At 35.5% G+C, this 12,098-nt stretch overlaps 2 protein-coding genes across 3 annotated transcripts; one reads left to right on the top strand and one right to left on the bottom strand.

The window, feature by feature from the left end:
* The first annotated feature begins 305 nt into the window (after positions 1–305).
* On the top strand, positions 306–3,046 carry LOC127811962 (uncharacterized). Its single transcript, XM_052352183.1, has 2 exons — positions 306–668; positions 2,214–3,046. Exons 1-2 carry the CDS (start codon positions 330–332, stop codon positions 2,754–2,756), a joined length of 882 nt encoding a protein of 293 aa, XP_052208143.1. The 5' UTR covers positions 306–329; the 3' UTR covers positions 2,757–3,046.
* Positions 3,047–3,286: 240 nt separating this feature from the next.
* Positions 3,287–10,707, bottom strand: LOC127811961 (carboxyl-terminal-processing peptidase 2, chloroplastic). Of its 2 annotated transcripts, XM_052352182.1 has the most exons (13): positions 10,542–10,707; positions 8,511–8,880; positions 8,251–8,400; positions 7,523–7,605; positions 7,183–7,391; positions 6,394–6,462; positions 5,910–6,028; positions 5,347–5,422; positions 5,230–5,271; positions 4,481–4,589; positions 3,758–3,855; positions 3,581–3,674; positions 3,287–3,473 (listed from the first exon to the last, which is right to left on the bottom strand). In XM_052352182.1, exons 1-13 carry the CDS (start codon positions 10,623–10,625, stop codon positions 3,348–3,350), a joined length of 1,629 nt encoding a protein of 542 aa, XP_052208142.1. In that variant the 5' UTR covers positions 10,626–10,707; the 3' UTR covers positions 3,287–3,347. The 2 variants fall into 2 exon arrangements, 1 of the variants encoding a protein (XP_052208142.1); XR_008025806.1 differs by lacking the exon at positions 3,287–3,473 and having other exon boundaries at positions 3,758–3,877.
* Between the last annotated feature and the right edge of the window lie 1,391 nt (positions 10,708–12,098).

The raw sequence follows: 12,098 nt of genomic DNA, 5'->3' as shown, positions 1-12,098 counted from the left end.
TGTCTATGTTATAAGCTATTTGCATTATCTTATGTTTGATTTTTTAGTTGCTCTTGTCATCGCTCACGGCATATTCTAAAACTATATACCCTTGGTATTTTCCTGTTTAATACATTCTTATTTACAGAAAAAATAATATAATTTATCTTTAAGTTAAATCTAAATTTATATAAAACCCGAACCATCCCTGTAATGAAATTGCATCATAAATGGTGGTGAAAATGTAAAATTGGGAAACTGGGGGGGAGGGGGAGTAAATAATAAGGGAAAAAATAAAGAGGGGAGAAGATAACGTAGGTGGAGGTAGAAAGGGAGGGACGCACAGGCAAATGAGGAGCGGAGCTCTGCCTCTCCTCTCTCCGCCATCATCGTCGTCGTCATCTTATTCTTCTGCACCAAAATTCTCGCTAAAATCTCAACCATGGCTTGCCGCAAAACCCATATCCTCTCTTCCCTTTTCTACTTGTCCATCCGCCATTCGTCGGCGGAGGGAAATCCGAGCACGCAACGGCTTCAACTTCGCTTCCGCAGAGGACGACGACGAAGACGGGGACTTCGGGAGGAAGCGGAGGCGGAGGCGGTGGTGGTCGGATAAACCTCCGCCGTCGTCGGGGGACCGGGGTTCTGGGGCTCTTGAGGAATTCCTGGATTGCTTTTGGATTTTTAAGGTAAATTTTCTCAAATTTTGTTTCTTTCATACTGTCTGTTGGCAAATGCTTCTTCAATTTTCAGTTTGTTTCTTCTTCACACACACACACAGGTTTTTTCAATTTTCAGTGTGTAATTGGAATTTATAGCTTCTGGGAAAATTTTATATTGAATTCTCTCTTTCTTGTTTGTTTGTGCTGTGCCTATCTTCCATGGGATTATGCTGACCTGCTAAGCTTAAGTTTTGCTTCTTTCTTTCTTTTTTTTCTCTTTTCTTGTCTTTTGGTGTTGTCTGTATCTACTACTACTAGCTATTACCTGTTTGGTGGATGTTTTTTCAGCATTTGTTTGGTATTTGTAGCCACTGATAAATTGGGTTTCTTTTGGCCTTTGTTTATGCTAAAACATGAATTTTGCAATGACTCAGTTGTAATTTTAGAGAAATCCTTTGTGGGCACTTATCTATTATAACATTAGTAATCATAAGCCTTAATCCCACTAGGTAGGTTTTACTGAATTGACTCTTTATCTCCAACCATCTCTATTCATGGGTTGCCCATTTTAGGGTAGAGCTTTAAGACTAAATTAACTTTGTGCAGATGGTGCTGACATCAAGGGGATGAAGTGTAAATAAATTGTGTTAGGCTTGGGTTGGATTCCCATTCAGAAGTACTTAATTTGATTCGTTGAAATATATTGCTTTTTGCAAAGAAAATAAAAGGATAAAGAATCACGCTACATTTGAGAGAGAGGTGGGGTAGAGAATGAAGTGGTACATAGCGAAACTGAACATAAGGGTAAGGGAAGTAATGCAAAATTTGTTACCTTTCCATGTTTGGGAAGAATGAAACATAAATTAACGTAATATAACTTTACTGCAGAATGATCTGTTGCCCTACAACGATTGTTTGAATACAGAATTGAAGGAGACAAAACAATTTTAAAAAGGGAAGAAAGTTACAATTGTACCCCTGCACTTTCAAAATAAATAAACAAGTAGAAAAATAACAAAGGTAAGACAGTGAAAATAATAACCATATTCATAAATATGTTTCCTTCCCCCTCCTTGCACCCCAAATCGGGGTGTAAGCAAAATAAGAGTACAGGAGGGAAGGGTACGGAATGAAACCTCCATTCAGAGATAGGCTAAATGAAATGAAAAGACATCAGATGTGAATTCAGAAAGAACTTGAGATTTATGAGGTGCCAACTGCCAAGTGAGACACTTCTGTTGATTTTTACAATTCCTTGTCTTATCCAAATGGCCATTTTTTGGGTACAATAGCAGTTTGCAGGCCCCTGAAAACTTTATGCAAATCTCTTTCTTAGAGAATCACAGACATCATGCTGTTGCTCTTCCATAGTTTGAGCTGTCTTGCAAGAAAGAAATAGGAATCATCTTTCGATAATTCCAAAAGTTAATATTTGAGTTAGAGAATGCCTTTTAAGTCATTCATGCACCTCGAAAAATGCTGATTTCCTTCATTTTGTATAGATTTATAAGAGAGTTAAAACATGTTGGAATAATGGTGTTTAATTCTCAATTCTTACCTCGGCCAGAGCAGGTATTTCAATCTTATGGTTGGTGGCTCCCAGCCATCATCTTGTCAATGCTACTAGCTACAGGTCCAAAAGCTTTTCTCATGGCATTGGCACTTCCCATTGGACAGTCGATCGCTGCTCTAGCAGTCAGGAAGCTGTTGGGTGGAACACAAGACAATGCCAAACGCAAGCCAAAGACCCAAGCGAGATCACGATTCAGCGCTACAAGTGCAAGCAATTTGGAGTTGGAGGAAGAGGATGAAGAAGAAAGCCAAGGGACCGAGAAGAGGTTGATGGGTTATCAATCTTGGGTAGCTAGAGATGATGTTTCAGTTGATAAGGATGGCCAAAATGCATCCACCTTTGGGGGATGGGACAAGCTGGATGGATTGAACGAGTTTGATAAAACAACTTTCAGAAGATCGGTCCCAGCCAGTCGGTCAGGGAGGATGCGAATGGAGAAGGGCAAGTTTAGCAAGAGAGACAGAAAAGGTGACGCACCCCTTTTGTTGAGGCTGCTGGTTGCTGTTTTCCCATTCTTAGGTTCATGGACTAAGATGTTGTAGTTATTGCGGGAGAATTGACCTTGATAGTGTAGGCGCAGTTTTTTATTCATGTTGTTTGATCTGGCAAGCTTTACGTTGGCAGTCAACTACTTAATGCAACACTCCTCCTTTGTCCAAGCTTGGGATTGGGATTCGCCAGAGGTGTAACCCACAGGCAGAGTTTGCAACTTTGTCAGGTCACCCAATAAAATCAGCTGAATCACCAGATACATGAAATCTGTAAGCCTTTCAATTGTACTGGCCTTTTACATTTTTCTATACCTCAATGTACATTCGACATTATTTGCCTCTGTGATAAGATATGATTTAGATTCAGTTTCCTGGTACTCTCAGATAGGCAAGGGGTAAATAGCACACACACTTCCAAACTATAAGCACAGATACGAGAGAGGGAGGGAGGGAGGGAGGGAGAGATCATTATCATGGAGGTCAAGAACAAATTCAAACAGAAATTTCTACTTTCCCTACTCCCCCTCTATGGTCATTTTCTTTCAAATTCCTGCGGTTTTTATGTTCTTGCACAGTTGCACTGGCAAAAGAATAGTGAATACTTTCAAGAATGTCAGGTCAGAATGGGATACAAATTTTTCATCATCTCGAAAATAGCTCAACTCTATTGAGATAGCAAGCAGATGTCGGGTCCTGGAGGCAGCCACAAAAACTTTGATCATCCTTGGGGAAAGATGCTGGCAATGGATGGTCCGGAATCACACCAACCTGTGAAAGATTCATACATTATGAGAATTATCCATTAATCCTCGTTAAACGATATTTGACAAGCGTGCAGACGCATGCGATGACAACATGAGAGATTGGGCATGAACCTTGTCGATGTCAGTATGAGCAGGTGTCTCATATCGAGCGACTGTAACAGCCAATCCAGAGCCATCAGATAGCTGGAAAACTGATTGAATCTTGCTGTGGGCAGGGAAAGATTTAGACAAAGTTACATTAGGCATATATCAAAGCTATTCTGCGTGAACATAAGCAGAATTGGGTACCCTTTTCCATATGTGGGTTCTCCAAAGAGCACTGCCCGTTTATTGTCCTTCAGCGCACCGGCTAAAATTTCACTTGCACTAGCAGTTCCTTTGTTCACCTAAACAGCAGATAAGCAATTCCTACCATAAAGTTTTAATATCAATGTTCTTAAATAAACTTTGAGTTCAATTACTCTACAGAAGATCAGGAAATGTTTGAAATATCTGCCATTTGAAGTTGCAGAGGATACTCCATCAATGAATACAATGACGATAATAAAAATATATCAAACTTTAATCCCACTAGGTAGGATCAACTATAAGTACTCCAACTTGCGAACCGTATCTATTTATGGTTGTATCACTTAATATGTTGAATTAGAATAAAAACAGCAATACCTACGATCAGCAGCCCAGTTGGTGGTGGATACACAGCTAGGATCTACCACCTAGGGAGTAATACATTAAGGGCATCTCTAATGAATGAGCTTCCCACTTTGCGAGGGTTGAGAAAAAAGTTGTTTTTGTATGCAGCTACCATCACTTTGTAAAAAGGCTAGTTCTACAACAAAAACCCGTGAAGGTTTATAAAGAAGCAACCATACTGTTGCTGGAAAGTCTTGCTCTTCTAGGGAGTAATACATTCTGAGAAGATTTCATGCTTAGCATTCTGGCCAATATTTCCCAAACTTCAAAGGTCATTGTCATAAAATCAAATTGATGACAGGAAATAAGTTAGCATACCAGAACAGCTAGGGGTTCTGCAGCTGCTATTGCATTGCTTCCATCAGTGTCATATATATCACGAACACCTTTACTATCACATATATAGACGATGACACCTTTATCTAACCTGGTCAACAATAGCTAATTATCAGAACTCATGTTGTGTCATGTTAATTCAACAGATAGAAGCAATAGGGTTATGCTAACAATTAATGGAAAAAATAGCACATTGTGGTGCTACTAATGCATGCTAGAATTAATTAGATAATTGAAAATAATACTTCAAAAGCAATAGCCTAGGACATCTATCTTCATGAGGGGGGGCAAAGAAAGAGGTCGTATTATTTGCATGTTGTATTCTATTCATCATGCTTGTTAAGAATTAGCTGTATAGGTTCTCCTAAATATTATTCTGTAGTCTGGAACCGAGCCAATGCCCCAATAATTTTTTAATGTTATACAAACTGCATTGCTCAACTGTTACGCAGTTCAATAGTATTTTTCGATGAAAAACCAAACCAGCGTGTGGACAAGCATGACAACTTTTTAAGCCAGCCATCAACTCGTTCCATTATAAAATGAGTTTCAGAACCTCAAAAACAATCAAAAAAGAAAGGAAAATAAAGAAAGATTGTCAAACAAAAATGAAAATTAGAAAGCAGGGAAAGTATCATGAAGACATACAAAATGGTTCCTGATTTGATTTCAAGAATTAAATCAATTGAAAAGCTAACCAAATAAGTAACACATGCTTCTTTGAAGCTTACCAAATCTTGGCAATCTCAATTCCTTCAGGGAAAAGACCACCGCTGCACCAAAGGTAATCTTTCAGAAAAGCCTGTACGAGGTTTGATCCTAAAATGTAGTAGTTGAAAGCACGTCACCTATTATCCCGAAGGTCCAATACAAAAGCAGTGACATTGCTTCTCCTTAAAGTTTCAATTGCTTCCCGGACAGCGCCTACAAATGATGTATATTTTCGGATCCATGAAAAAATGTCCCAAAATTGTCTAGTAACCAAAAAATTCCTGAAATTACCCAAGAACTATACTATAAATATCTCTCTGTATGGAGCCTCTGAATAAGTAATTTCTTAATGAATAATCAAACTGTCCTTTGAAAACTGTAAATGCAACAAAGCATGAAGCAAGCTTAATAGGAAAAATCTTGCGAAATCAGGAAACTGCATAACCAACATGTTACCCCACATATGGATCATGTTGCAAGTATTATGAGAAGATAGCATACAATTTGATGGTGAATAGGAAAAACATTTTGCAACTCCAAATAAGAAAATTTACATAAGCTATACGTAAGGGCTGAAAAACAGCAACCCTTAGTGGTTCAAGGCATAATTATAAAGTACTACATTAGAGACTGGAAAATAGCTATTGCTAACAGTTACATGCATAGTTCCACAGAACTAACTTGCGGAAAATAACTGTACCAGAAGCATTTTGGTTGAATGAAGTTAGTTTAATATATCCCACTCTGGAGGCATCCTTCCCCAAACTGGGTATCTCACACGTTCTAGATTGCACTGGGTTCAGTGAAACTCTTGCTCGCCTGGAAAGCAGCAGTGAATTATTTTTTCACATTTGCAGGATTGTAATATACTCAGAAGTCAACTTAAATACAAACATATACAGTCATCTTATACCTATGCCAGGAGAAAAAAGAAAGAATTCCTGTCACTTGGAACAACTTTACCCAAAAACATATAGAAAACTTAATATAAAGATCAACCTTCCATACATGGGATTGTTTGTAGCTCGCTTCAGCTTATTTCATGTAATCATAATGAAGCACAAGTCTTAAACTGAGTCCACAGTACTAAAATAAAAAATAAATAAAAAAAACCTTGTTTTAAAAAATCTATATAAAGAGAACCCCAATCATTTTAGCAAAGAAGAGTATGATATTGAACGTACGTCAAAGATAGGTGCTTTATCTCAGGTCCCCTACGGAGAGTTAATTCCACTGTACTGCCTTCAGGTCCCCTGCATTTCCCCCATTTTATGACTCAAGAAAATGTAAAGAAAGAGGCCTCAAAAGAGGAAAAAAGGCAGAATAAATGAAATGTAAGCATATATAAACACTAAAAGCAGGAAAAAAATTATAGGTGGTCACACAAATACATACCTAGTAAGATATTTAAAAGTGGCAGTTTTAGAGGTTAAGTGAGACACAAATGTAATGGGAATTATATGCTCTTTGAACCTCTTAAGACGTTAAATTCATCAGACAAACAGTTTGCACTTGGGAGAAAAATTGATCCTACCAAGTCATTTGACACTAAAATTGCTGCTATAAAGCTCTACACCTAATCTACCATGAAGACAAAGGAAAAAACCAAAGGGGAAAAAAAAAGAATATAAAGAAAGAAAGAGGAACATTCTCTTATTTCCTGAAGACAGAGAAAAGAAAACTAAGCATGTGTCACTACAACGGTGATATTACCCACATATTCTTCATGTTAGAGGACATTCTTACACAAAATGTGTGATTACTCAGATTAGGAATTCAATTAGTGGTTACAGCCACAATGTAGATTATTCTCTCCAATGGAGCAAATGAGTGTAAATGCCACTTTTTGGTGGATTTTTCTCTCTTTCCTCCCCCTTCTTTTTTTTTTGGGTGGAAGGGGGAGTGGAGGGGATTGAAGGGGAAGGGGCAGGAATTTATGCGGTCAACCAAGTGTAGATGAGCATGCAACTTACTGCAAGCGCTCTGCAGCATCATATATGCCCATGGTTTCTGTACTTGTGTCATCAATTTTCAGGATAACATCCCCGGACAAAATGCCAGCACCATATGCAGGACCTCCAGGAGAAGCTGAAATTACAGTCAGTCCTGCAGGTGATCCATCAGCTTCTGTAGGATAGCCAATTGACAGCCCTACACCTGTAAGAGCGCCTTGTGTCCCTGACTGCCTTAAAAGACATATTAACAGAATTTAGAGAAAATATTGAAAGCCATGAAATTCATTGATAATAGCTAAAAATTCTTCTTCAGAGAAGATCCAGTAAATTGAAGTAGCAAGAAGAAACTGCCTTGTACCCGCAGGCTCTTAAACTTTTCAGGCTCCAAAAATCGAGTGAAAGGATCATCCAAGGTGGCAAGCATCTTCCTGATTGCCATATCTGAATACAAATGAGTACTCATTTAAAAAAGTCCAGCTGTTAACAGAGAAATAGCAGGTGACTACTGTCAAGGAGGACCTAGAACAGGTTAAGCAATGAACTGAGATATAACAGCCTGATGTCATTGCTTAAAATAAAGTTTATTAGTTACATGTCCCCTCAACCTGATACAAAATGCTTTTGTTGTTCAATCAAATTGTCAAATCCATCAAACATGATTCATCATCCAGATTTAGCCTAGAAGACCTTCTTCTAGGGTAAATAACAAAAGCTTGGCTAATAATGTCTCAGTAAGTACAAATTTAATATTGAACAGTAGAAAAGTTACCTATATTGAACCATATAAGAAATTAATTTAGACAAAGGTCAATATAAAGACGGCATAGTTATGGTGGAGAATGAGTTACACTAACTTGATTCGGTCTTGCAAGTATTTAGCAAGTGACCTGGCATCTAAAAATCATGAACGAGCCTTATCATTTGCCTAATAACGGCCATATTAGACTAGTAACTAAAAAGAATCACGATCATCATCCATGAGATTTATTCATGTTCTTCATATATAATTCTGAACTATATGAAATGTATTTGTCATATCATGCATGCAATCCCCGGTTTACACGATATTAAGTTTGGAAAGCATACATGTCTCTTCTCGAGTGTTCATTGGTTCATTGCGCAATGCATTTTCCCTGTACCTAAACCAGCTTTGCCCATTGAAATTTTTGTCAACATATGCACGATCAATTGTTCTCCATGCCTCCAAGAAAAGAAGATTCTCTTCACTCAGGGCCCCTGGGGAAGATGTTACCAAGTATTAGGATGGGAATTAGAACAAAATTGTGGCCACCGCAGAGAGTCTGTAGCTTCACACAAAATTCCAGTTACAGATTGATCCAACTTACAAGATGGAGTTTTGCTAACAGCAACAGATACTGTCATAAAAAGCATCATTCCAACAAAGAGGTTGACAAGAAGTATGGAGACCTGATTCTTAAAATTCTTGGAAAATTTTATTGCTTTCTGAAGTTTAAAGGAGTACTTTCTCAACTTGGGAAGGCGTCCAAACTTTACTGAAAACAGACCACATTGTGAAGCAATCTTTTTATCAAGCCTGTGCACAGGTTGACAGAAAAACCAGTGTCTACAACTGCCTCCTATACTATAGAAAATTGATTTGCAACTTTTTGGCCTGTCATCAACATCTTTGCTTCCACATGATAAGGAACCCCAAAACTGAGCTTTTGTAATCTTGAAAGGAATAGAGTTATGCAGCTGCACATGAGAAGAGTCCAATTAAATGCATACATAAAATACCGTCTTCATAATAAGTGAATATCTTCATAAGCACATACACTGTAATCAACATCACTTAATTTGAGATAATGAATAAGCAAAATTAAATGCCCATATAAATCAATTAAAATAAGAATCACCAGGAATGCTTGTGGCTTACATCACCACTATTTATCTTAGTCAAGTGACCAAATATTCTTCCTAGAACAAGAGGAGCGTTTACAGCAGTTGAGAAACTATAATGTTATCACAATAGATTTTCTCAATGAACTAAGATAATGTACAACTGGAAATTTTAGGCCTCAAAGGTCAAAGGAAGGTAGTATGTTTTGCAAGCAGAAGGCAGCATTTTCAATGAAATATGGTCAAATAGAGCTTCTATTTTCAGGTTCAGAAGGTTGCAAGTTATAAGTTTTGACTTGGTTTTCAAAGTGCTAAACTGGCGCAATTCAAGCAAAAAATGCACCAGAATTTTCTGGACACAAGTATTTCATAGTTTTAGGATTAAGTTTTATGCAAAAGTGATATAGTATTTCAATAAAACTCCCGAATCTATGGGCAAACAATACGAATTCCTATAATGAAAAATATTATTATCTCAGGCAAGAATAAGAAAAATGGTATTATTCACAAAGGAATTACAGCCTTGTACACATAAAACAAGGTGAGATTTGGACAAAAAGGATATAAGACAATAGAAAAAATCAGCAAAAATAAAAATTTAAGTCAATGTTGAATTTCAATTCTAAAATTCAAAATATACATTCCAAAAACCATGGTCACAAGCAGAGTCATTTTGACTGAATTATACCGAAAACAAAGAAATGGAAAGTTCACTTTTTGGAGCCTAAATAATAAATTTTGGTTGAAATCAATGGTAAGTAATGATCCTTTTGGTCTCAACCTACCAAATAACCATTCAAGGATCTCCAGAAAAGTGATAATTTTATGCATGGTCTTGAATCACGACTTCAGTAACTCTCCACCATGTGTCCTATGGCCGAAGAAGTAAATTTTTAGAGTTATCTGATCAGGTAAGATGTTCTTAGCCAGCTTCCACCAAATGCAAAAATTTCTCCCTCTTCGTGACCTCAAATGTAGCTATATAGAAGATAAAGTAGTTGGAAGAACTTGAACTTTGCAGTCATGGGGTGGTCACAGTTATCTAATCCCACAGCATATTGAGATAGTAGCTTGAAATGTTGGTGCAGGTTATCGCACCAGAAATGAAGCCAGAAGGTTTAAAATGGCCCAAATATCATCAATTAATGGAATTCAATTCGTACACAAGTAAACTCATCGAACAACCAGCAAAAAGTAACTGATTAAAAAAGACATATAACTGATGAAATGTGGTTCAACCGTGCTCCAGGCCTCCCCGTCAGAAGAACAAGTACATATTCTGAATCTTTCAAACGTTTCCAAAAATTAAACAGGCAGCGCAGCCATATAAATCCAGAAATGACAACAAATTAACATACGAACGAAAGGCATAAACCTAATTCGCATCTCGAGCTAATCTCGATCTCCACAAGTGCTCAAGTCGAAGTTTATCTGATTGCCCGATAAACCAAAGGAAACAGAGACAGAAAATGGATTCAGAAGAACCTTGACTACTCGTTGGATTTATTGAAATTTACCTTTGGAAAGGTGAGAGAGCGAGAAGCAGATGCAGATGCAGAAGCAGAAGCGGAGCCGCCAAACACGGCCACCACTACCTCCATGAAAAGGCAAAGTCGGCAAGAAAGCGAAACGCTGTCTATCTTTTCAGTTTGGTTTTATCATCGTCTTGTGGTTCAGTTTGGATCATTTCTTCAAAATAAATCCAAAATAATAATAATTTCAAACTCCCTCCAAATTGGTGTAACTTGAGCGTGGTGGTTAGGAGATACTAATATTTCAGTTAAATTAAATGGATTGAAATTGTTAATTTAATTTAATTCAATTCAAATTGTAGCTCGATTCGATTCCAATTTTAACCATTTCGATTATTTCAATTTATTTAGATCTTTTTATTAAAAAAATTAAAATAATTGGATCGACTTAAATGCTAAAAATAATATTATTTTTTAATATATTTTAATTTTTTTAACTTTTTCTAATTCTTTGTGTCTTCTCAATTTTTTTGATTTTTCAATTTATTTGGTATGAATATCTATTCTGTCAGCTGAATTTAAATTTTGACATAAATTTAATCTATTTGATTGAAACAATTTAGTTAATTCAATAATTAAATTGACCGAATGCTCGTAGTTTAGTTGGTTGAAGTAATTTTTTATTTTTTTTAAATTAAAAGTTTGACAAGTGAATTTTATATATTTTTTAATTTTTAAGTTATTTAATTAAATACTATTCTTTCAAAATATTTTAGCGTCATACTATAAAACTATCATATCGGTGCTTTATGCTTGAGAAAATGTGCCTACATGAAGTTTAGTGCTACCCCCAATAACCAATTTTGTTTATGTTATTGTACCTAATATTTTTGATTAGGTAATATTTGTTAAAATAAATAAAATAAAATTAAAATATTTTTAAATTAAGATATAGAATAATTAAAATAAAGTAAGACACCATTTCAAAAATTTTATCAAATTATTTATTAATTTTTTTAAAAATTTATTAAAAATTATATTTTTTCTTTCTATATGTTTATTAAATATATAAGATAAATACAGAAATAAAGGTTTTTTTTATCAAAATATTTCTATTACTAAATTCATTTAAAATTATATGTTAATATCAATAATAAATTTACAATTAAAATAGTATTTTGTGATTAATGTAAATTGTTAAAAAATAAAAATAATAATAGTGTTTTATTTTATAAATCCATGTTCATAAATAGATTTAAAAATATTAGAAAGTAGAAATAATTATTGATGGAATTATAATAATTTCACTTATATAATTAAAATTTGTCAAAACATATTTTTATTTTAGATAATAAATATAAAATTAAATAAAAAAATTTAAAAAAATGTGAAATTATCTGAAGGGAGAATCTAAAGTAAAATATGAAATTCCATTCCTTCAACTTGAGAATATCTTCCTTAAATATTAAATCTGAAGGAAGATCAAATAAATGAATTTGTTTATTCGATCTCAAAATATGTTCCTTCGATATTATATCTGAAGGGATGAATATACTTGGTTACAAGAAAGATCTGAAGGGATAAATATACTTGGTCATAAGA

The sequence above is a fragment of the Diospyros lotus genome, chromosome 10 (genome assembly GCF_014633365.1).
Source record: "Diospyros lotus cultivar Yz01 chromosome 10, ASM1463336v1, whole genome shotgun sequence".
Lineage (NCBI taxonomy): Eukaryota > Viridiplantae > Streptophyta > Magnoliopsida > Ericales > Ebenaceae > Diospyros > Diospyros lotus.
This window is presented reverse-complemented; position numbering and strand designations above follow the sequence as displayed.

Coding starts and splice junctions, on each gene's coding strand:
- LOC127811961 (XM_052352182.1), bottom strand. CDS start 10,625: ATGGAGGTAGTGGTGGCCGTGTTTGGCGGCTCCGCTTCTGCTTCTGCA. Junction 7,606..8,250: donor GAACACTCGAGAAGAGACAT/GTATGCTTTCCA, acceptor ATTTGTATTCAG/ATATGGCAATCAGGAAGATG. Junction 3,675..3,757: donor GAACCCACATATGGAAAAGG/GTACCCAATTCT, acceptor CCCTGCCCACAG/CAAGATTCAATCAGTTTTCC.
- LOC127811962 (XM_052352183.1), top strand. CDS start 330: ATGAGGAGCGGAGCTCTGCCTCTCCTCTCTCCGCCATCATCGTCGTCG. Junction 669..2,213: donor ATTGCTTTTGGATTTTTAAG/GTAAATTTTCTC, acceptor CGGCCAGAGCAG/GTATTTCAATCTTATGGTTG.